Raw genomic sequence first — 24,583 nt, 5'->3', positions numbered from 1 at the left:
AAAGCACACTAACATGTGACACTGTTTACAGTTCTTAAAAGTTTTGTTGATTTTCTCTGCAAATAGCCAGCTTTTTCAGGATGATAAACCACAACAGGAAATACATATTTTGCTTAAAATGAACTTATCGCCCTGCACTTTTAGTTTGTGCCCCCTGATTATATGATTATACCTGATGTGTAAAAAATATATCAGCATGAACATTTCTGCAGAGAAAAGGTATATAATTCATTTCATTCACTAATATGCTCCAAACTTGTGCTGCTACCACAGGGGTAACAACAGGGGAGCTATGCAATGTACTTAAAAACATAGTTTTCCATACTCCTCAGTGTTTTCTACCACACAGTACTGCATGCTTCAAAGTGATCAAAGTGGTTTTCTTGATATCACAGATGATATGGAAAGGGGGCAACAATTACTTCTTGAATTAAAAAGAAAAAGGAAAAAATAAGTGTTGCAGGACCTTCCTAGTCCATACTCACTCTACCACTTTATAGCCACCAACTGAACCTTCCACCATTGCTCCTTGAAGCTTTCCTGCCACACATATGTCAATTAAAAGGACAGTAAGAGTTTAGGGCCCAAATTGTCTTGACCAGCAGCTGGGCTCTCCACACCACTCCTCCCCCATCACCCTCATCCTCCCAGCACCCAGGGGTCAGAGAAGCAAGGAGTCTGCCACTGCAGCCAGCCTCTGTGAGTGATGAGTATATCTCAGTTTAAAAACCTATAGTGCACCTCCTTTCCACTAGCCCTACATATTCAAGCAGATGGCGTGTATATGAATATGCATCCCTTATAGTCGCTTGAAGAGTGATAAAAAAAATTCTGGACACTTCTGCCATGCAACTGCAAGTTCAGCACTTGCATGTGTAATGTCTCTGCTTCCACAAATCATTACTGCATGTATGGTATGTCAACAGGCAGTCTTAAATTCACTCACACACATTAAGAACTTTTTAATCTAGCTTGTCTCTTAGTTTCTGTAGTTAAATGCTGTTAATATCCCATCACCTTGGTACATTTTGCACCATAGCAAAACATGTACAGTAAGCTTAGTTACATCATTTGCAGTATGTTTTGTAGATGAGTGATGATGTCATTTCAGTAGTGTATGTTCCTGTTATGGCAGATAGCTCTCCCTCCATCTCAGTTCCACTATCATGCTACACACTACAATTTTTGCGTCTTATACCTTATAGTTGATATGCTAGTAGTTCATATAACAAGCAGTATCTTAAAATCCAGTGTCAGAAATAAACATTTTTCTATCAGAAAAGATTTTAATTATGGATTAAAATCAATCCCATTACATGTGCTTAGAGTTTTTGGTAGTTTGTTAAACCATTAAACAAAATAAAACGATTGACATATAGACTCTGAACTGTCATTTTTAATTTTGTTCTTTTCCAAAAGAAGATATCTTTCATTCTAGTGTTGTGATCATGTACATCACTCCACTTAATAGCTTTGGTTTGTAGACTCATAAAAATGTAACTAAGCTAAATATTGGTTTTGTTGGTTGTGCTCCACAGCTTTGAGAAAGCATAGAAATGACACATTGCAACATGTGAAACTGCTGAACAATTTTTTTTTTTAATTGTACATACAGTTTCAGTCTCAGACCATTTGTCATACCTCTTGCATTATTAGGTCCAAGGTGTCATACTCCCTCTTGAAAACAAACTGTATGATTACTAGTAATTGTTCAAGATAACTGTCAGGAATGCTCCTTCAAAATGGACACAGCCAGTTGCCATACCCATTGTTCTCCAATCTCAGCTTGTGATCAGTCTCTAATGACCACATCATCAACACGTAGTTCAACACTAATCTTGCTATATATGAATCACTATCCGCCCTCATAGAGTGTAGACATTATCTTATAAATAAAACCTGTAATTAAATACTTCAGCCTATGAAATTGTGATCATTTTCAAAGCACACCGACACGTATATTTAGAATGTTTCAACATTGTAGCCTGTTGAGGTAAGAAATTGTGTGCATGCTGTAAGATTATTTGATTTGTGCTATTTGAGTCAGTTTCAGATCTGTAGGTTGTGATTCATTTTTACTGAAGTATCATTTGATACATTCAGACCATTGCAGAAAAAACAAACAACATTACCTTTAACCCAAGAATAATCTTTTCAATAACGATTTCTTCAAAAGGCATATTTCAGAAATAAAGTCTGTTGCCCTGTTCTTTCACTTTTGGAATAATAGGAAGAAGTAGGCCATGGCTGTGTTAATTAGCATTTTTTTCTTATACTTCCTATTAAGTACAGACTAAACTCTCCACCCCCTCTGTCGTATCATCTCCTCCTCATTCCCATCTCCCATCCTGTTTATTTGCCGTCCTCTGCTAATGCACTCACCCATCTTTCCCCATTCCTCTCCTTCTTTGCTGCTTTTTTCGCCATCTCCCTGCCCCACACCCTCCTGACACTGTGTTTGTTGGCATTCTAGTCCCTGCACACTCCACTACACAGCGTTTGTCTCTCTCCCAACCCACACACTACTATCCAGTCCCCTTCCCCACCACCTCCAGATTGCTGCACGCATCCCACATGATAGCTGCATTTGGTGACAGCTTTACACAAGATTTTTACTGTACACTTCTGTAGAATAAATGCTCATTTTGAAATGAGCTGCATTGCCCCAGCAGATTATATCACAGGACAGTATCGAGTAAAAGTATGTGAAGTAGTCTAGGAGTCTGGCTACAGGCCGACACAGTGATAGGGATTTCTAGGTACAAAGTTGACAAACTTCATTTTGTTATCCAATTGAATGTCTAGGGACTTCACACATGGAGCCTCATCTAGTGTGTATTGCTCTATTACTGGTGACTGTACATCTTTTGCATTTGTTTGGAATTGCGCAGTATGAGTCTTTGTATGAATAATGGTTAATCCGTTTGCTGTGGCACAGCTGTAGCCTGCTCTGTTATTCTTCTGGCTATGTGTGGCATGAATGATACATTTGGACCCATTATTAGTATATTAGTATCGTCAGTAACCATCACAGTTATAAAGCAGGCTTTATGACTGAATTCCTTGAATTCAGATACCCATTTCCTTTAAAATTAAAAAAAAACTACTGCTTCAAATGAAAATGTAGAGTTGAGTTAACCATTCACCAATTTTGGATGAATTTGCTGTGGACATAAGCTATTCAAAACAAAGAATTTTATGAAGCATGCTCTTCTCAATTACCCATTTGAATGAAACAAACAAAATAGCAGGTAGTGAAATTGTGTAGATGGAACTATTCTGTTTATCAAGTTGATGACTTTGCATATCAGTACCATAATAGGTACATTGTATGGCAAGAAAAGTGAAGCACCCAGGAGACATGGTTGGATGTCAATGTAACTTTGTACAAATACACTGCATTGGTTACCATGCAAATGATGATAATTGCAATTTTCTGTAACAGACAGAATGTCCAATAGGGTGCATTAGTGTTGATTGTATTTATCATTGTTACCAGGACTGGTAGAGTAAATAAGAGAGGTGGACAGTACGAAATGTTGAGTGCTCACTGTAAAGGATATGGAGATGCCACTTACTTCTGTGAGGCAGTCTTATCAGCACATGACAGAGATTGGAAAGGGCTTTGTTGTGGTTCTCCATTTGTCCAGCTGGTTGAACATTTTTATGGGGCATTTGGATGTGACAGTGGCCTGATGTGAGACTGCAAAGAAATGTGAAAGCAAGCACACTAATTGTCAAAGTTCTGGTCAACCACGTCTGACCTTTACAAGGGAGGATTGCTGTATTATTCACATCACACTGCCACCCTTTACAACTGCACCTGCTATCTGAAAACAAATAATGGACTCCTTGCAATGTTCTGTGTCATCCTGTACAATTGGTCAGATACTAGTAGCAGCCAATATAGGAAATAACCGTCCTATAAGTGGGCTGCCATTAACACAACAACGTGAATGGCTGTGTTAGGAGTAGTTCCATGACTGGGAAGCATGGACTGCTGATGATTGGTGTTGCATTGTGTTCAACGATGAATAACAGTTCATCACTACCCCAGATGACCATTATTGGTGAGAATGGTGGTGGTAACCTCGGGAAAGATCTCTTTCTTCCAGTGTTCTGGAGAGGCACAGTGGTGTTACTGTTGATGTCATGGTGTGGGGAGTAATTGCATATGACTTCAGATAACAGCTGGTAGTGACTGAGAAACTCTGATGGCACAATGATACGTCATGGGCACCCTGCGTTCTTGTGTGTTAGCTCTCATGTGACAGTATTGGGGTGCCATTTTTCAACAGGACAATGTTAATTTGCAGAGGGCACATGTTTCTATGAATTGTCTACAGGATGATGATGTGCTCCTGAGGCCACAAAGATCCCCATATCTGCCTACGATAGAACAAGTGTGGGACCAGGTCAGATGTCAACCCTGTCCCAGTGCCAGTATCCAGATATAAAGGAGCAGCTATAACAGTTGTGTGCTAACTTGCCTCAGGAAAAGATACACCAGCTTTACGGCCCTTCACAACAGAATCAGTGCATGCAACAGGGGCAGAGGGGTTACAATGTCATACTGACAAGTGGAATCATGCTGCAAAGTTCTTTGTAAATGTGGCTCAGTTTTGTAGTCACTGAAATAACGTCACACACACCTTCAGTCAGTGAAGTCTTATTTTGTTTCCTCCTGTCCTTCACAGTGCTTTTTTTTTCAGCAGTGCATAAGAAGAACAGTGTAGAAGATAATACACTCATGTTCAGAAAAAAACAGAACACCTTGAATGACTAGAGATAGGACATTCATATTCAAAGGACATGTATATCAATATGTTCTGCAGAAATGATTAGCATTTCAGTCCCCTTGGTTAGCATGTGTCCTGGTGATGGCATTGATGTGCATAAAGCATGAATGGCATCCTGTGGTCTGGCCATTCATTCATGCTGCATTCACCTGGTTCAAAAGTTCATCTGTGGTGGTTGGCACTGGGTCACAGCACTGCACCTGTCATTTCACCATATCCCACACATTTTTGATTGGCAACAAGTCTGGTGATCTAGTGGGCCAGGGCAAAAGGGTGACATCCTGTGACACCAAGAAGACATGTGTTCATGCAGCAACATGTGGTCATGCATTTCCTTGCTGAAAAATGGTATCTGGGGTGTTGCACAGAAAGGATATTGCTACAGGTCGCAGGATGTCATTCACATAGGGCACAGTACTCTGGACACACACAAACTGTGATTTGTGGTTGTACTCAATAGCATGCAACACCATAAGGTCTTGACTGGCATTGCATGTCTTGTGTGAATGTAGTCACTATGATGCCACTCCCCTTGTCTGCAGTGAACCAAAATGCGCCCATCATTTTCAAACAAAAAGAACCTGGATTCAGCCAAAACCACTATCTGATGTGATTCTTGTCCCCAGTGACATCATTCCATATGTCATGGCCATCTAGCATATTTCTGCACTTACATCAAAGGTAGGTGGTGAAGTGAATGACACACACACAACCTATGCCATAATAAACAGTGACAGACTGTCACCCCTGATAGTGAATGGTGTGTTACCCTGTTTCACTGTTGCACAAGAGCCACGGAGGATGCATCTCTGCCCTGCAGTGCTGTTCAGATGAGGTGTCTATCTTCTCAGGGGGGTGGGGGTGGGGTGGGAGGGGGGGTCTGGGTGGTGTGACCTGACCAATCTCATGTTCTACAGCCTTTTGTGAATTATTCTGCACACACCTGTTGCACTGCCAAAACACTTTGTTCCACACAAGCAGCAGTTTCCCAGATGGACACAACACATTCTCTCATGCCAATAATGTGCTCTCTTTCAAACTCACTGATTTGATGGTGCAGTTCACACATGTGTCTGTGAGGCATTCTGCATGTCTGCTCAAGTCACACTGATCCATTACCTTCAGTTTATAATGACAACGAGAGCCACAGACACATTTTACTAAAAGGTGGTGTTGCACCATGATATCGATGTTGAGTTACAACCCCTGGGTTGACAAGTTTCAAATGGTTATGATGTCTGCAGAACATACTAATGCACATGTCCTGTGAATATGAACATCCTATCTTTAGTCATTCAAGGTATTCTGTTTTTTCTGCACATGAGTGTATTAATGTGTGCATGGATTAGCTTTTTTTTTAATTGTTTCCTTTTTCAATTAAGATGACCTGTCTGATACCATTTTGTAAATGATTTATGGATCAATAAACAACTAACTAAAATTTCCCTCAGATAAGTGCAATATCTGGACCAAGCCAAGAACTTTCTATATTTCCTTCATACTGTATGATGTTTCCTCCATTAGTAGCTATGCACTAATTATGACCATCAAAAAACATATCTACTAAAGCTAGTAACCCTGTTATCATTACTCTGCAGCTACTACTCATTATCCAGAAAGCTTTAAAACCTGTTTCTTCATTGCAGTCATTTTCCTTCAGTATGACTGGAGACCGATCTTCTGAGCATTTATTTTAAAAGTATTTATTGACAACAAAACCTTACAGGAATAAAACATGTGCTGTGTAGATATCAGTGTGGAAGAGAATAAGTTGTAAGTGAAATATTACACCATGACTCTTAAATACCTATATATTTAAAGATATTTTAAAAGAATATATGAATATAATCAAACAATGATGAGTGGGAAACAGTTTGTGCTCCTTTGCAACATTCAGTTATTCTGTCTGCAGGAGTCATACATCAGATAATTTCATTGGGTACATAATATAAATACAAGATAATCTGTGAACTCTAGAGTTACTGTGAAGTAAATTGTTCATCTACTTCACTTATTTCTCATTCTTGCAACCAACATACAAAATGTACCCAGCAGACGGCAGCATGATAAATAATGTTCACAAGAGTCTTCATCATTTTCGGAACTGGAAGAAAGAAATTTCATTGTTTGGTACTAAATTATGTCCTTATGGATACAAGTGTTCCAAGAAACAAGTGCGCAGTTCAACTTTAATTTTATTATTTCACTCTCCAGAATGAAGCTCATATTTTAGTGGGAAAATCATATACAGAGAACAAAAAACTACAGCTGATAAAGTCAGTCGCCTAAACATGACAAATCTCTTTACATTCTATTTTCCACCAATTTTTGTTTCATTTGTGCAATTTTATTTGCTTTGTCCATATGTTCTATTTGTAATACTAATGTCCCATCATCTTCCTGAACTCAACTTATTACTCATCATAGAGGAGTGCAGACCCTGTTTTTTCAAATAGACAGAAGGGAAAACATGGAGATGTAACACAGGTGTGGCAATATGTTCATGGTCCTAAAGTCATCTGCATTTGTATGGTGTGTGCAGTGGTATGTGTTGAGAGACATTATGAACAGTGTATAGCTATATTAGCTATAACCAAACAGTGGAAATTCCACATTGTAATATCAACAGTGTAAGGAAAAGATAGATTGCTACCCACCATATAGATGACATGTTGAGTTGCAGAGAGGCATATTTACATATTAGCTTTCGACTAAAACCTTCATCAGAAAATGAAAAGCGTGTGTGTGTGCGCGCGCACACACACACACACACACACACACACACACACACACACACACACACACACACACACACACACACACACACACACACACACACACACACACACACACAAAAAAATCATTCACATAAGCAAGCATGTACACATGACCACCATGTCCTATGGCTCACATCAGAATCCTTATATTGTCGATATATCAGCTACAATTTGGGAGAAATAATTGTTAAGAAAACAATTGATACATTACACCATTTCCAAATTAATTAGCATTGAAGTCAGCCAATCAGGCCACTGCACACGCAAATTCAAGTGGTCTGTCAGATACAATTAGTGTCAGTTGTTCTCACAGAATAGATGACAGACTGGTCAGCTTTTGGATTCAATCCTTACTAACACCCCATGTCCAATTTCTTTTCAGTTTTAGGAAATCAAATGAAGGACACACATTTGGTTATAATATATGTGGTGGTCTGCTTGAAATTGCATGTGCAATGGCCAGATTGGCTAACTTGAATACTAATTAACTCAAAAACAGTGAAACATATTGAACTTTTTTTCTTAACAATAACTTCTCAGCACAATGAACCCTGTAACACTCTTACAAGCTTTTCACACTGGTTATGACCACCTTGCATATAAACAAAGGATCACTGCACACTGGGTGTAACCCAGCTGAAGTAGTGCATTTGTTAAGGCACTCTCCTCAGATTCAGGGGAATGGGATTTCATGCTCTGTCTGGTCATTCTGATTTAGGTTTTCCATGGTTTTCTTTAATCATTTCAGGGAAATACCAGGGTGCTTCCTTTCATAAGAACATGTTTGACTACCTATTCTATCCCTCTCTTAATACACATGCAAAAATTTATGTCTGTGCTGTTATCTGACTTTGTCAAATTGGAAGACAGATGATCTGTTACGTTAAAATATTTGGACAAAAATCCTAGGTCAAGATTGCTAAAAGTGCTTTATTGATTACTGGTTTCAGCTTATAGATGAATCATCTTCAGATCTAAAATACAGAAAATTGCATAAAGAAGGCAAACAATAGCATAATACATTTCGTATTTAAATTTCCAGTCTATGAAATGCAACAATAAAAATTATTTCTTTATTCTGTGAGTATCAGCCACCAGGCATTACCAATCGTCATAATCTTTTGAGCTGAATCACTCTGGTTGTCATGTATGCACTGAGTTTTTTAAAAGTTTTTAAATGTATTTATTTATTTATTATACATCATGACAAAAATAAAAATGTAAAAAGTATGTTTGGTAAGTGGTATAAAGCTATAACCTTACAGAAAGTAGGTTGTCATGATTACATAATGTGCAACATTGGTCGTATATGTCTCCAGCTCTCATATTGGCACTCTTGTGTTTAAATGAGAGGTGACTGACAGTGGTAACTATCATATGGTCCATATGTAAAAAAAAATGTGTACTTGTATGTATTTTGCTGTTGTTAACCTCTTTCATGCAGTTCTTTCATGCAGTTTTCTGTAATCCGAAGGTGGCTCATCAGTGAGCTGAAACTGGTACTGTATAAAGAAGTTTTAGTGATCTTGACCTAGGATTTTTATCCTCACAATTTATGTGTAGGTATACAAGTTATGTTTTTGCCTTGTATTAAGCTGAAAAATCTCATATCATTATAAAAATGAACTGTATATGAATAAATTACTATAATATACTAAATCCCAAAGTTTGTTGTTCAATCCTCAATCAGTTTTGCAATTATTTCTGTCAGTTACAACTTCTTCCATCTTTGGAAATTAGTTGTAAATGGTGAAATTCCAAGTGCAGTGCATGTTAAAATTTATTTTCCATGGTTAATGGCTAAGAAGTCATGTCACTTGTTGTAGGAATGCTAGGGCATTCCAGTTCCAATAGAATGATGGCAAGGAAAGAACTGTAGTGTTGAAACCAGATTCAAGGCAGCTCTATTACAGTTTCTTCACATACACTTTTACCATCACTGTAAGCTGTAACTGATGCCAACATATCACACTAGTTCATGTATTGCCACGTTAAAAATATACACATTTATATGAAATGTTTACAGTCATGTGTACAGTTGCTCTAGGCAAATGCTGGGGTGGTTCCTTTGAAGTGACATGGCCAGTTTTCTTCTCCATCCTTGACACAATCCAAGTGTGTACTACATCTCTAATGACCTTGATATTAACAAGATGTTAAACAAAATCTTACTTCTTCTTTGTCTCCACTCTCTTTGTTCAGTTTGATTCAAAACTGTTGCAAATGACAATGGAATAATGTTTGCCACTACAGAAATGTTACTATTCCTACCACCAATTTCTTCAGATGTTTCAGGCCTGAAAATTTAGCACAAAGGGCTGTCTGATGTACAGAATAATGAATCCCATTTATATTTGCTCTTTCATTGCCAAATAAATCTTTAAATTCTTTCTGCTTGGTATCATAATGTCATTCCTTAGCAAATATGCAGTACCTGTCTCTTATGTAAATTAAGAATTCTCATCCCTCTCTTCTGTCATATGCATTCATTTTAAAGGATTGTGACAATATATTGTAGGCTGCCTCTTTTAGTGCAAACAGCCCCTGGACCTGTGAACATCCTTCATACCGCAAACAAATAGCGAAGGTTAACAGTGCTGAGAGCATAATTTTGCTGAACTTGGAGCATTATGCCAACAGAGAAATGTCATACTGCAATGCTAAATAAAATGTTGTACTGTACTGACTACTTCCAGGAAGGACAGAGCAATGCCTAGTGACAGGCTGGCCTTGTCATGTCTGTGGCCTGCACATGCTGCATATTTGAAGTTTGGTACACCATGCCTGGCCTGGCTTTAGCTTATATTTATTTTTTACTGGTTACATATCAGTAGTTTCAGATGTCTCAGGCTACACCATAAAAATTTGTTTCCCTATAAATGTCACTAAAAACTTATAACAGACCTCGTCATTTTTCTTTCTATTTTGTAAAATCAGTTCAACATCATTCATGAGAAATGTCAACAATTTTTTACTGACTTATGTAGCAACTGGCCATCAAAATGGAAGCAGACAGATGGACACAAACAAAAAAAGCCGCCCATACTGTCTCACTCCAGCACCTAGCATTATGCTAGAAATAGTGATGTAACTTCCAGAAAACCATCTGAAGATGAACCTGAAAAGGTTCAAAACCCAGTTAATGGAATAATAGATAACTATTCAAAAAAGTAAAGTGTTGCAGTTTTATGTATTTGCATTCAGTTAACAGTCATTGGTTCTAAAATATATATAATGGACAAGCATAATCACTTTCTACTAATAGTGCTGTAGTGGTGGTAGACTCTAATAGGCAATAAATGTAGGCTAATATACTTTGTCACCATGTTAAAAGGTAGTTTATACCAGCTGCACATGCAAATGGCAGGTACAAACATACTGATATGTGTAATATCACCAATATCTGAAAAGAGCACCTACAGCAGAAATGTACTATTACGGATCGGTCACTTGAACTTCCGTAGCAAGCAAATGTAAGGCCAGGTGGTAGTGATGTCTTCCCCACTTGCCATTATTTGACTTTGTCTCTGACAGTGAACTATGACTTCCACTGCTGTTTACGTGGACCTACCTAGACTTGCATTGTGCAGTACACCAACTGATGAGCATGTGGTTTCTATTACCACTAGGCTCAATATTATAAAATCTAACATTATGTGAGTGCCTAGTGAATAGTAGTACTCTCAGTCAGTGATTTTATCTATTAATTTCTATCTATAACTATAACTTAGTTTTATATTAGTTTCCATTGAGAACCATTATTGTTTGGTTTTGGGGACTCGCAGGCAATTTTAATCTGTAGTTTTTGTTGTTGTAGGTTCCAGTTCAAAGACTAGTTTGATGCACCTCTCCATGTCACTATCCTGTGCAAGCCTCTTCATCTCTGAATGACTACTGAAACTTACATACTTCTGAATCTACTTACTGTATTTATAAATTTGGTGCAATAATATTGTGGTAGACTATTAGTGAGTGTGGAAAATTACTGTTTTCACTACTGATTATGATGCACCCTGTGTACAAACTGCGAACAGTGGATCCTCTGGTGCCCCTCTCAGATTGGTGCCCCAAGCAGTCTGTTGTTTCACTTGGGCCTTAAATCAGTCCTGGGTAATATAGTTGACAACTAGATTCCATTTCAGACCATCCTACTCTGTTAATAGCAGAAGAATTCAGCTGAAATCAAACCTGGACCTCCAGATCAATTTTCAGCAGTGCCGAAACAAAACCAGTGTGATGGGTCACAACATATACTTAATAGCAATGACAAAGAAGTATGACCCCCACTAATGAACACTGTCTCCCCTAAGCGTAAATTTGTTAGTAAATGCACTGAGGATACTGAATAGTAACTAAGGATACTTGATTTTGCAATTGACTTGTTTCGTTCAAGACTAACTTACTGGGCGATAAGATCTGAGCAGATGCTATTCCTTGGCAAAAACAGACTGTCACATTTATATTTTTTGAATGAAAACAAATCTTTTTACAATGTAATAATCATTATTCATTATAAAAATATTTTACTGAACTGTAAAAAAAACTGTAATACTTTTTCAGTTCTGTAAAAGTCAGTTTAAATTGCTGAAATTAGTTACAGCAGCTGGAAATAGCAATTATGTGTGAGTGAGATTTGCCTGTTTGTGTGAATGTGTGCGTATTTTCCTTTCTTTTCTGATGAACGCTTTGGCCATAACCTAAGTGTGTAACAGTCGTTTTTTTGTGCCTGTCTGCAACTCAGCGTCTCATCTTCAAGGTGAGTAGCTATCCATCCTTTCCATAATTGTTGATATTCTAACCTGAACTTTCCATTGTTAAGTTTTTTCATATATGTATAGTAATCTGGGAAAATAAAGTTCTCTGGTAGGAAGATTAACTTATTCAAATTCAGAGGTCACTCTATTGCTGACAATATCAGGTAACCAAGATACTTGAAAGTTTTTCATAAGCTTACAAAAGTTTGAGTAAAAATTGAGAAAGAATCACATGCCACCAGTCCTACAAATTATCAACTATGAGAGATGCACTTGTATTCATAAGATTAAATGCAAGACCATAAAGAAAAAAGGCAAATATAAATCTGCAGAAATATTAATTATAATCATATGTGTACGGCTGAAAGCAAGGGGAAACTACAGCCGTAATTTTTTCCCGAGGACATGCACCTTTACTGTATGGTTAAATGATGATGGCGTCCTCTTGAGTAAAATATTCTGGAGGTAAAATAGTCCCACATCAGATCTCCAGGCGGGGACTACTCAAGAGGACGTCGTTATCAGGAGAAAGAAAACTGGAATTCTACGGATCGGAACGTGGAATGTCAGACCCCTTAATCGGGCAGGTAGGTTAGAAAATTTAAGGGAAATGGATAGGTTGAAGTTAGATATAGTGGGAATTAGTGAAGTTCAGTGGCAGGAGGAACAAGACTTTTGTTCAGGTGAACACAGGGTTATAAATACAAAATCAAATAGGGGTAATGCAGGCATAGGTTTAATAATGAATAAAAAAATAGGAGTGCGGGTAGGCTACTACAAACAGTATAGTGAATGCATTATTGTGGCCAAGATAGACACCAAGCCCATGCCTACTACAGTAGTACAAGTTTATATGCCAACTAGCTCGGCAGATGATGAAGAAATTGATGAAATGTATGATGAGATAAAAGAAATTATTCAGGTAGTAAAGGGAGACGAAAATTTAATAGTCATGGGTGACTGGAATTCGAGAGTAGGAAAAGGGAGAGAAGGAAACATAGTGGGTGAATATGGATTTGGAGAGAGAAATGAAAGAGGAGGCCACCTGGTAGTATTTTGCACAGAGCATAACTTAATCATAACTAACACTTGGTTCAAGAATCATAAAAGAAGGTTGTATACATGGAAGAATCCTGGAGATACTCAAAGGTATCAGATAGATTATATAATGGTAAGACAGAGATTTAGGAACCAGGTTTTAAATTGTAAGACATTTCCAGGGGCAGATGTGGACTCTGACCACAATCTGTTGGTTATGAACTGTAGATCAAAACTGGAGAAACTGCAAAAAGGTGGGAATTTAAGGAGATGGGACCTGGATAAACTGACTAAACCAGAGGTTGTACAGAGTTTCAGGGAGAGCATAAGGGAACAATTGACAGGAATGGAGGAAAGAAATACAGTAGAAGAAGAATGGGTAGCTCTGAGGGATGATGTAGTGAAGGCAGCAGAGGATAAAGTAGGTAAAAAGACGAGGGCTAGTAGAAATCCTTGGGTAACAGAAGAAATATTGAATGTAATTGATGAAAGGAGAAAATATAAAAACACAGTAAATGAAACAGGCAAAAACGAATACAAACGTCTCAAAAATGAGATCAACAGGAAGTGCAAAATGGCTAAGCAGAGATGGCTAGAGGACAAATGTAAGGATGTAGAGGCTTATCTCACTAGGGGTAAGATAGATACTGCCTACAGGAAAATTAAAGAGACCTTTGGAGAAAAGAGAGCCACTTGTATGAATATCAAGAGCTCAGATAGAAACCCAGTTCTAAGCAAAGAAGGGAACGCAGAAAGGTGGAAGGAGTATATAGAGGGTCTGTACAAGGGCGATGTACTTGATCACAATACTATGGAAATGGAAGAAGATGTAGATGAAGATGAAATGGGACATACGATACTGCGTCAAGAGTTTGACAGAGCACTGAAAGACCTGAGTCGAAACAAGGCCCCGGGAGTCGACAACATTCCATTGGAACTACTGACGGCCTTGGGAGAGCCAGTCCTGACAAAACTCTACCATCTGGTGAGCAAGATGTATGAGATAGGTGAAATACCCTCAGACTTCAAGAAGAATATAATAATTCCAGTCCCAAAGAAAGCAGGTGTTGACAGATGTGAAAATTACCGAACTATCAGTTTAATAAGTCACAGCTGCAAAATACTAACGCAAATTCTTTACAGGCGAATGGAAAAACTGGTAGAAGCCGACCTTGGGGAAGATCAATTTGGATTCCACAGAAATGTTGGAACACGTGAGGCAATACTGACCCTACAACTTATCTTAGAAAATAGGTTAAGGAAAGGCAAACCTACATTTCTAGCATTTGTAGACTTAGAGAAAGCTTTTGACAATGTTGACTGGAATACTCTCTTTCAAATTCTAAAGGTGGCAGGGGTAAAATACAGGGAGCGAAAGGCTATTTACAATTTGTACAGAAACCAGATGGCAGTTATAAGTGTCGAGGGGCATGAAAGAAAAGCAGTGGTTGGGAAGGGAGTGAGACAGGGTTGTAGCCTGTCCCTGATGTTATTCAATCTGTATATTGAGCAAGCAGTAAAGGAAACAAAAGAAAAATTGGGAGTAGGTATTAAAGTCCATGGAGAAGAAATAAAAACATTGAGGTTTGCCGATGACATTGTAATTCTGTCAGAGACAGCAAAGGACTTGGAAGAGCAGTTGAATGGAATGGACAGTGTCTTGAAAGGAGGATATAAGATAAACATCAACAAAAGCAAAATGAGGATATGGAATGTAATCGAATTAAGTCGGGTGATGATGAGGGAATTAGATTAGGAAATGAGACACTTAAAGTAGTAAAGGAGTTAAAATGTAGACTGGCAATGGCAAGGAAAGCATTTCTGAAGAAGAGAAATTTGTTAACATCAAGTATAGATTTATGTGTCAGGAAGTCGTTTCTGAATGTTTTTGTATGGAGTGTAGCCATGTATGGAAGTGAAACATGGACGATAAATAGTTTGGACAAGAAGAGAATAGAAGCTTTCGAAATGTGGTGCTACAGAAGAATGCTGAAGATTAGATGGGTAGATCACATAACTAATGAGGAGGTATTGAATAGAATTGGGGAGAAGAGGAGTTTGTGGCCCAACTTGACAAGAAGAAGGGACCGGTTGGTAGGACATGTTCTGAGGCATCAAGGGATCACCAATTTAGTACTGGAGGGCAACGTGGAGGGTAACAATCGTAGAGGGAGACCAAGAGATGATTACACTAAGCAGATTCAGAAGGATGTAGGTTGCAGTAGGTACTAGGAGATGAAGAAGCTTGCACAGGATAGAGTAGCATGGAGAGCTGCATCAAACCAGTATCAGGACTGAAGACAACAACAACAACATGTAATGCAGTGCACATAATGCATAGGTAACAAATAAAATAGTCATCAACCTGAAAAATGGTCTGAACACCTCAGTAGTTTATTAAGTATGACCTTACTGATTCAAGGATACTCTTAAATTGACATTTTTCACATACACAAGTATTTCCAAAAGGAACAGTCATAGAAAATGACAGAAGAAAACACAGAGTAAACTGAACATTGAAATCCAAACCTTCAGGTTCACTTAACAAGTTAGACAGCAAACCATGTGAAATAAACATCATGAGGTTGCAAGCTTTTTTACACTGCTTACAGGGAGAAATGTTATAGTCTACATGAAATAATAGGATGGGAGTTCAAGTGGTAAATTTAAAACAGTTTCAAAGTATTTCTTTCAGAGAAATAGCAGATATTTTAGTGCAGTACTGAATATATAGGGAACAGAAATATGGACAAGAAAATTCTTACAGTAAAATGCTCATCACATAAATAGCAACTTGCTAGTATTTCTCAGATGCTCCAGAAACTATTTTACGTCTGCTTTCTGATGTAATACCATGAGGTGTTTGCGTATATTAGACTGATATAATGGCTGATTCACTCAAATCTGCACTTTCTATATCACTATGGTTGCTGAAGCATAATTTAAATCAAATTGCTAATAATGGGTGGCATGTCATTTTACTATGAGGAGGCAAATTCTAGGTGATTACGAATGATCGTATAAGCAAATTTTAGTTTAGTTCACTGTCTTGATGTGAGCTATGTATTTCGGATAAATACAGAATGATGACAAATTAAGCAATTACCAGCTCAACCACTGATTTGAATACAGTTGAGCTTTCTTAGCCATCTCTTGTTGAAACTGATTAACACCATCCTGCTTCAACCTGAGAACCAGCTCATCAGTAAAGTTAAAGGGGGAGCTACACTTAAACAGAAGTCCAAACTTTGGGACTGTTCTTATCCAAAAAGCATTCCAGAAAGCCAGGCATTTAGTGCATAAAATTTGGATTGTACATTATGACAATACCTATACAGTAAACTAGGTTTAGGCCTGAAAGAACATCCCAAGGTTTAGTAACTTACAGACAAGTGGTGGCAGCTGCTCTCTTATCTTTTGAATAACTCCATAATTATTAAGACTATTTTTTATACAAAAAGTGAACCAAGTTACACTGTATGAAATCTGCAGGAAATGGATGCAAAGATACAGAGGCAAGTTTTGCAAATAGGCATGAGGCTAAATCTTATAGAAAAGTGTGAGGCTAAATCTTATAGAACAGTGCGAAAGAATTATTTGATGAGAGCTGTAACAGTTTAACAAATGAAACCATAATTTCGTTAGAGCTCAGTCTTTCTAAGAGGTTCACACACTTTCAAGCAATCACTGTAAACTATATATAATTATGACCTAAATACAACAGGAATTTTAAATTTATTTTCGAATTCAGCAAAACTTGCATAAACAATGAACATCCATGTTTATTCTACAGTAATGATCGTGAGGGAACAATTCGTACCATAGCATACTTCCTTCCGCATAAGCCTTGCTCTGCTCCTTCCCTGACGCCTGTCCGCAATTCTGCTACGAACCATCCTATAGCTCTCTGAAATAGTAAAGGAAAAATATAGAAATGGACCATAAGGCGCAAAATCAGATCGGTGATTAGCAACAAAAAATGTTGATATATAATACACGGCCGATTTTAGCAAGTAAAACAAAGTTAGTCTTAAACATAAGAAGTGGAGAGTAGAGTAGTGCACCTGTGCTTAATAAAAACTTCAACGGTACCATACTTGAAATCAGACGATCACCGATCACCACATTAAAGACCTATACAGGAGTTACAGGTCAGGTGTAAGGTGTAGTTTTGTAAGCAACCACTGTCTTATTAAACCGACTGATTTTCGGTTTCTAGACAAAATAGGGCGTACTGAGTAGACCTTTTCCTGATCGACGAAACCTATATTTCACCTCATTTACTACAGTTCTCTTGTCACAGACATATCGCCTTTTTAAAAACGCAGTCCTATAAAATTGGTATTATACTGCGTAAAGTAAATAAACGTTCGTGCAACGATTTGACTGTTTTCTGTACAATGTTGGCACTCAGACACTACATAAATGCAATTACTGACTATCTAAGCAACAACAGTAGCGTTGTTATCTTTATAGCTGAATCACTTCTTATAATAGCGACGAATAAGTTTGTGAAAGAAAGTGTAACGCATCGGCAGTGGTTGCGAAGCGCGCGTGTACATTACCACCAAGTTGACTCAGATTAGCACGCGACAGTCCATCTTCGCACGACAGGAGAAAAAGAAGAATCGAAATACGTCTGAATAGCTTCATGCTGTCCTCTTCGCAACTGAGGTACAGCAGCCGGCTTGCACGACACAATCTAACACTGTGTGTCCATTACGTCCCTTGAAAGCAAGTGGGTCACTTTCACTCAACTTTCAATTTCACCGCCGCATCCTCCGCTTATCCAATAGAAACTCGACACTGGTTATGTCATACAGCCTGACTTAACGAACAGGCAGTAACTTTGACGAGTACGTCATGACATGTAATCTTTCGCATAGACGTGTAATGATAATTTCGTTACGTGGAAGATGATCAGCCTGCTCTGGCTCCATGTTATGGATGCTAACATTTTCAACGCTAAATGCATTAAAAGTGGCTGTCATTCCATTACGAAGCATCTGAAATCATACTTCGCTGATTCGAAGTAAGGTTAAAAAATATTCTGGATTATTAATACAAGACCAAGTAAAGTTCATATGAAACAGTAAAGTCGTAATGAGGTTCTCTGCTAACAAATATAGCTTACTGTAAAATTGACACGTTCCATATCCTGTGATACTGTCACAACATGGATCACCGGAACAAGAGATAAATAAATAAATAAATAAAATAAAATGTGAAAAAGCGAAGCGCAATTCACTCGAACGCCACTATATTTTACTAGATACAGAAGCAGTGTGTTATTCCGTCACGTTAAAACGAGTTCTGCTTCCGCCTGGGCTTCTAAGAGTAATTTTTATTAACAACAGCTCTGTATTTTCACGATGCATACACAGGCATACATTTTGGTCTTTGGTTACTGTGAACAAGATTCAGGTATGTCCTATCTTGACATCAGGATTTTTCATTCTAAAAATTTTGTACATCTGTTTCACATTTAGGTTGAGAAATAATCTTTGTTTATGCATTCACCTCTCGAATGTCTTCACAAACTTGCATTTTTATTGGAGAGCATACTCATTCATTTGGTAAAATTTCTGGACTGATATTTGTATTTCAGCGCCAAAAACATCGACGCACCTTTCGCGTTCAAGATTGGCAAAACCTACTCGGTTTTCTTTCGTAGAAGAGAGAACACCTATAGTAGGCTTCAGGACTTCTTTTTGCTTTCTTGATGGTATTGGCATCTTCCTTTTCACCCTTGCCACTGCCTTACCCAGTCATTATTACAGTCATTTTCTGCCACACCCTTTGTTTTCTCTTCCTTCTTGCAGATTTCTTCTTCTGAATTCCTGTGTCTTGTGTATGTATAGTTACAATTAGAGACATTCTTTCTTCCTTCTTTGAAATCTCTCTTTATTCAAGAATGCTGCTTTTAAAACTGGATTCTCTTCAGTCTTATTTCTTCATTTTTGTCATAGTTCTTTTCCTGATGTTGGAGGTGTTATATAGTAATATCTTATTTCCAGAATATTAAGCTTATGTGGCAACTTATAGACATTTGTTTACTTTTTATGTCCAGTACAAAGTGCTGTTGTCAGTTCCATAACATAAATATCACGTCCCTCATTAACTTTCCATTATTTATGCGGAAGCTTCAGATCAATTCAGTCTGGAATATTTATTATATCCGTACTTACCATCCACTGAAGTCATAAGTAAAAACAGTCAACACACCATCTGGACAAATACAGTAAATAACTTAAATGAAACCTTCCAAACTTTTTGGAATGTGAAAATGACCAGTCAACAATGTCGCAGGAAGTAGACATTGGAAGGCATTGCCGACTAGAAATGAAAACTTACTCAGGGCAAGTGTCTTATAGCTTATGCTTGTAATTTTTTAGCAGTGTTATTTTTCCCGTTGTCTACTTACGTGGCCGAGTGGTCAGCGCTGCTGTCTGCCGAGTGGAGAACCTGGGTTCAATTCCCTGTACTGCCTGGGATTTTTTCTCTCGGTGGGCTAACTGGAACGAAATCTATTCAGCCTCGTAATGCTAATGAATCTGAAAAGCAGATAACGGCCGGGAGAGCCGTGTCTTGAGCCCACGTCTCTCCGCACAGCATTCAAACGGAGCCATTTTCTGAGGATGACACGGCGGACGGTCGGTCACGACTGGCCCGTCTGTGCCAGAACGCCGGAACTATTCTCTCTGTGCATTTTATGACGAACTAACTTCAGATGAAAGAAAATTGCCTTAACAATGGATGTTTGACCATAAAATCCTCAAACGTATAAATCCATATGTGTTCATTTATTCCTGTACAAAGCCGGCCGCGGTGGCCGAGCGGTTCTAGGCGCTTTAGTCCAGAACCGCGCGACTGCTACGGTCGCAGTTTCGAATCCTGCCTCGGGCATGGATGTGTGTGATGTCCTTAGGTTAGTTAGGTTTAAGTAGTTCTAGGCGACTGATGACCTCAAAAGTTAAGTCGCATAGTGCTCAGAGCCATTTGAACCATTCCTGCACAAGAAAGACAACCCAGGGAAAATATTCATTATGCCCTGTACAAGTCCGAGTATGTTTCCTTTATGTATCTTGGGTGTGTCGGGCCTTGTCTTTTTGCCTAGTTGTCACTCAGCTGCCTTCATTATTTCATACCTCAATACTTCCCATCCATCTTTTATTGTGTGTCCTTTGCCTATAACAATCATCCGTAGCCTAATGCTTCATTCTAAACTCTCAAAATCCTCTGTTTTTTTTCAACTTATGCAGGTCGCATATCCTCAAGTTCTTACCTTGGTGCAGTTTGTGCAACTTTGTTCTGCACTCCATGACTGAAACAGTATGGTCAGAGTCCTCATCTTCTCCTGGAAATGTTTTACAGTTAAAAATTACGATTTATCAATCTGTATCTTGCCATTATATAATTTATCTGAAGTTGTACGATGTCTCTAGATCTTTTCTACGACAGCCAACTTCTTTCATGATCCTTAAACCTAATGTGAGCTGTAGTGCAGTTGTGCTCTGCGTAAAAATCTACCAGGCGATTTCTCCTTCCATTTCACTTCCTTACCCCACGTTCTATTACTTTTCGCTCTCTTCCTTTCCCTACTACCAAATTCCAGCCTCCCCTCCATCTCAATTAAAATTTGATCATCCTTAAAGAACTGTATAATTTTCTTTCTATCTTAACACTTTTCTTCCAACCTGACTCATACACTTGTACTGCTGTGCTGGGTGGTGGCTTTTTGCCTATTTTAGCTACGAAAATCCGCTCACACCGCTGCGCGTAGTAGTTCACCTGAACTTTATTTTTAAGCCTATACATTCATAACCTGTAATTGGTTTAAGTTGATATCCCTGTATTCTGCTCACCACAAATCCTACTTTTCTTGGGATCTCACTCCATTGATTCCCACTATATCAAACTTCAACCTATCCATTTCTCTCTCTTTTAAAGTTCTGTAAGCTACCAACATGATTAAGGGAGCTGACATTCTACGCTCAGATCCATAGAACGCCAGTCTCTTTTTATTTTTATTTTTAACGACACACTCCTGATTATAACCAACTCGTAGATCCAAATGAGGGGCGCCGGCCGCGGTGGCCGTGCGGTTCTGGCGCTGCAGTCCGGAACCGCGGGACTGCTACGGTCGCAGGTTCGAATCCTGCCTCGGGCATGGGTATGTGTGATGTCCTTAGGTTAGTTAGGTTTAAGTAGTTCTAAGTTCTAGGGGACTTATGACCTAAGATGTTGAGTCCCATAGTGCTCAGAGCCATTTTGAACCAAATGAAGGGCTATTTTACCTCTGGAATATTTTACCCACGGGGATGTCGTCCCTACTAAACCATAGGGTAGAGCTGCATGCCCACAGGAAATAATAACTTTCTTTCAGTCTCACCATAGTACCAACGTTGCAAGACCACACTGGCTAACATTGTGAGGACAGATCACTCAATCATCCAGTCTGTTACCCGTGCAACTAGAGAAAACGTTGCTGCCCCCTCTTCAGGAAATTTATATTTGTCTGACCTATCCACAGATACCCCTACAGTGTGGATATGGGTCCACAACGGGGAGTGGTGGAGGACAAGAGAGGGCACTTGCCTCGCCCCCCCCCCCTCCCTTGATGCGATCTAAAGTACAGAGTTTTTATTCATTGCAAAATTCTCATTTAGTTCTAGAAGTGAGTAGATAACCATCAGTTCTCTGAGACATAATAAGTTTTTTATGTTAGCTATAAAATTTAGTGCTTGTGGCAGACACTTCTCGAAACTGACTTTATAAAAAAAATTGTAATTTCGGAAATTTTTGCCCCACCTCAGCCCCCCATCTGGATACATTTCTGTGGACGCCCATGGTCGCACCTACTGTACTGCTATCTGTATCTCTATGGCATGCAAGCCACTCCATTGCGACATGGTTCATGGTTTGCATGTGGTGGTGGTGGGGAGGGGGGTGGTGGAATAATTATTCAGGATATGTAGCCTAATTCGGCACTAGACAGATGATTTATTGACAAAAAGAAAGCAACAAATTACCGCGAACACAAAGTCAACAACAGATTCAGGCTTCAGATGTGCACCAGGGAGTGTCAAAACTGTTATTCTTCTTTTTTATATTATTATCGTCAGTTTATTAAGCCTGGCCACATCACAGATATAAACGACAGTGCATGTAATTAGATGGTCAGTTTAGCAAGCGAGTACTGAACTCAACAAGAGAGAGAGAGAGAGAGAGAGAGTTGCAAGTGATCTACTGCAAAGGTAACACGCACAACTTGGAGACTAACTGACGTCAGCAGTTTATTATTTAACGAGGACCATCCCCCATAACATGCTTCATCTGCCTAGCCCTGTCCTGGTATCTAGTCCCCAGAATTAGCGCCAGTTGGTAACTTGGTATCTGATTATTATGGCGTCATCTGAAGGGACCAAGTTTCAATACTTTCTGACAAGCTATTCATATCACTGTCAGATCACGATACGTGATTCTTCACTATGTGGCCAGCATGTTCGAATGGAATCGGCCGAGCTGGTTCTGTGATTATCGAAGCTGAGGAGAGCAAGCTGCGATGTCCCAGCTATGAGGGACAATCCCAATGGACCAACGATAAAGATATAGGTGTTCGTTCTTTTCGCGCGCTGTTCGAGATTGGAGTACTAGACAGTTATTGTGAAGGTGGTTCGACGAACCCTTTGCCAGGCACTGAAGTGTGATTTGCAGAGTATCCATATAGATGTAGATGTAGATGTCGTTCTCACAGGAAAGGAACATCTCCACTTCTAAGAACATGGGTGATGAAAGTGGCGATGGCAGTATCAGAGGATTCCAGGATTACGTTAAGCTAGTAGTGTTGCCCTGTGTGAGTCCACTAACGATAGTGTACGAATTGATGGCTCTTCATGAGCCAGTTGACACGTGGGAACGATGACTCACAGTCACCAGTCCTAAGAAGCCTACAAATGAGGCGTCAGAAGCAGTACCACAGAATGACTTTCTTAGGCTGAGGGAGACAAATATGATTAAACGTGGCATCGCCTATTGCTTCAAAAAATAATAGCCCCGTCTTTCAAGAGCAAAGTTGGTTTTGGTGCTTCATGTATTGTCCTCCGTCTATGATTGTGGTGAATCGATGATAGATGATTGAGACGACCGTCATGGTGGGGGTTCCTTCAAGGCAGTCTCGGTGATGCAAGTCCAAATTGAGTCAACCTGATGTTAGTGAATTTGGTTTTGTATGAGACGACCTACAGTGATGGCTGAAGCAGATGAAACAGAATCCAGATCTACTGCCTATGGAATGTTTTCCCCAGATTACCCCTGTTGACATTTTGGATCAACAAATGCTGAGACTGATTGTCCATGGTGTTTCGATAGTCGCGTTGGAAACTTTCTTTGCTTGATTGGAAGTGTGGGTCATTCCATCAGCCTCCCAACAGTAAGCGCGATAGATGCCACGTTTGATTCCTGGCTCAAAAGGTGAAACACTGCATAGATATAAATTTGGTGCTCTTTATTAGTAACTATGTACTGATACTGTAAAAGACATACAATTGCTAATTTTACATTGAGAGTACTGATTGTTGTTTCTGCCATTATTGTCGAAATGTTAACAACATAGTGTTATTCGACAGATCGTGTACGGCGTTGCACGATCTTCTGACTAGCAATGAGTCAATAGAACTTCATTCCAACAGATGTCGAGGTGCAGACACAAACTGAAAGACTGGGGTGGGGCTGCCTGATTTTAAGCACAGTGTGTACATGCTACACAAGATGCTCAATTTTATGCTCAATACTGGGCAAATAGATAGACTTACTCATATTGTGTAATGTGAATTGCACTAGCTGATTCGCCAGCCAGTGTGATTGTGGCTTTCAGGTGGTTTTCCAGGCTGTTTAGAATACATATCACAAACAATTAAAACACGAGGATGTACAGAACAAAGTTTGCACATTTCACAGACTGGTGGCAGATGGCGCACGCAAATTCTCTCCCGCAGGTTACTTTGGCTAGCCACAGATTTAAACCATAAAATATAATGTACCAAATCCTGAGAGAACGGACGACATACTCAACGTAATCAACGCTTGGGGAAAGAAAGAAAGATTCGACCAATGGGTAGTAACCTCATTTGGGTCACCAACTAATGGCACCTGTGCAGAAGTACAATAACTTGGATCTGTGGGGTGAAGGGGACAACCATACAGTGCTTATTGC

The 24,583-nt window shown here is 39.0% G+C and overlaps 1 protein-coding gene across 2 annotated transcripts in view; it reads right to left on the bottom strand.

Moving 5' to 3' along the window:
• LOC126248871 (pancreatic lipase-related protein 2-like) overlaps positions 1-17,643 on the bottom strand; it is a 148,314-nt gene extending 130,671 nt beyond the window's left edge. For both annotated transcript variants that reach the window (XM_049950317.1, XM_049950318.1), the window contains exons 1-2: positions 17,433-17,643; positions 17,189-17,275 (exon numbers count right to left, since the gene is read on the bottom strand). In XM_049950317.1, coding sequence (XP_049806274.1) covers positions 17,189-17,275; positions 17,433-17,463 — 118 coding nt within the window. In that variant the 5' untranslated portion in view covers positions 17,464-17,643. The remainder of the gene's footprint in view (positions 1-17,188; positions 17,276-17,432) is intronic.
• Positions 17,644-24,583: the final 6,940 nt, after the last annotated feature.

The sequence above is a fragment of the Schistocerca nitens genome, chromosome 3 (assembly GCF_023898315.1).
Source record: "Schistocerca nitens isolate TAMUIC-IGC-003100 chromosome 3, iqSchNite1.1, whole genome shotgun sequence".
NCBI lineage: Eukaryota > Metazoa > Arthropoda > Insecta > Orthoptera > Acrididae > Schistocerca > Schistocerca nitens.
The sequence above is the reverse complement of the archived record's forward strand: the minus strand, read 5'-3'. Positions and strand labels throughout refer to the sequence as shown.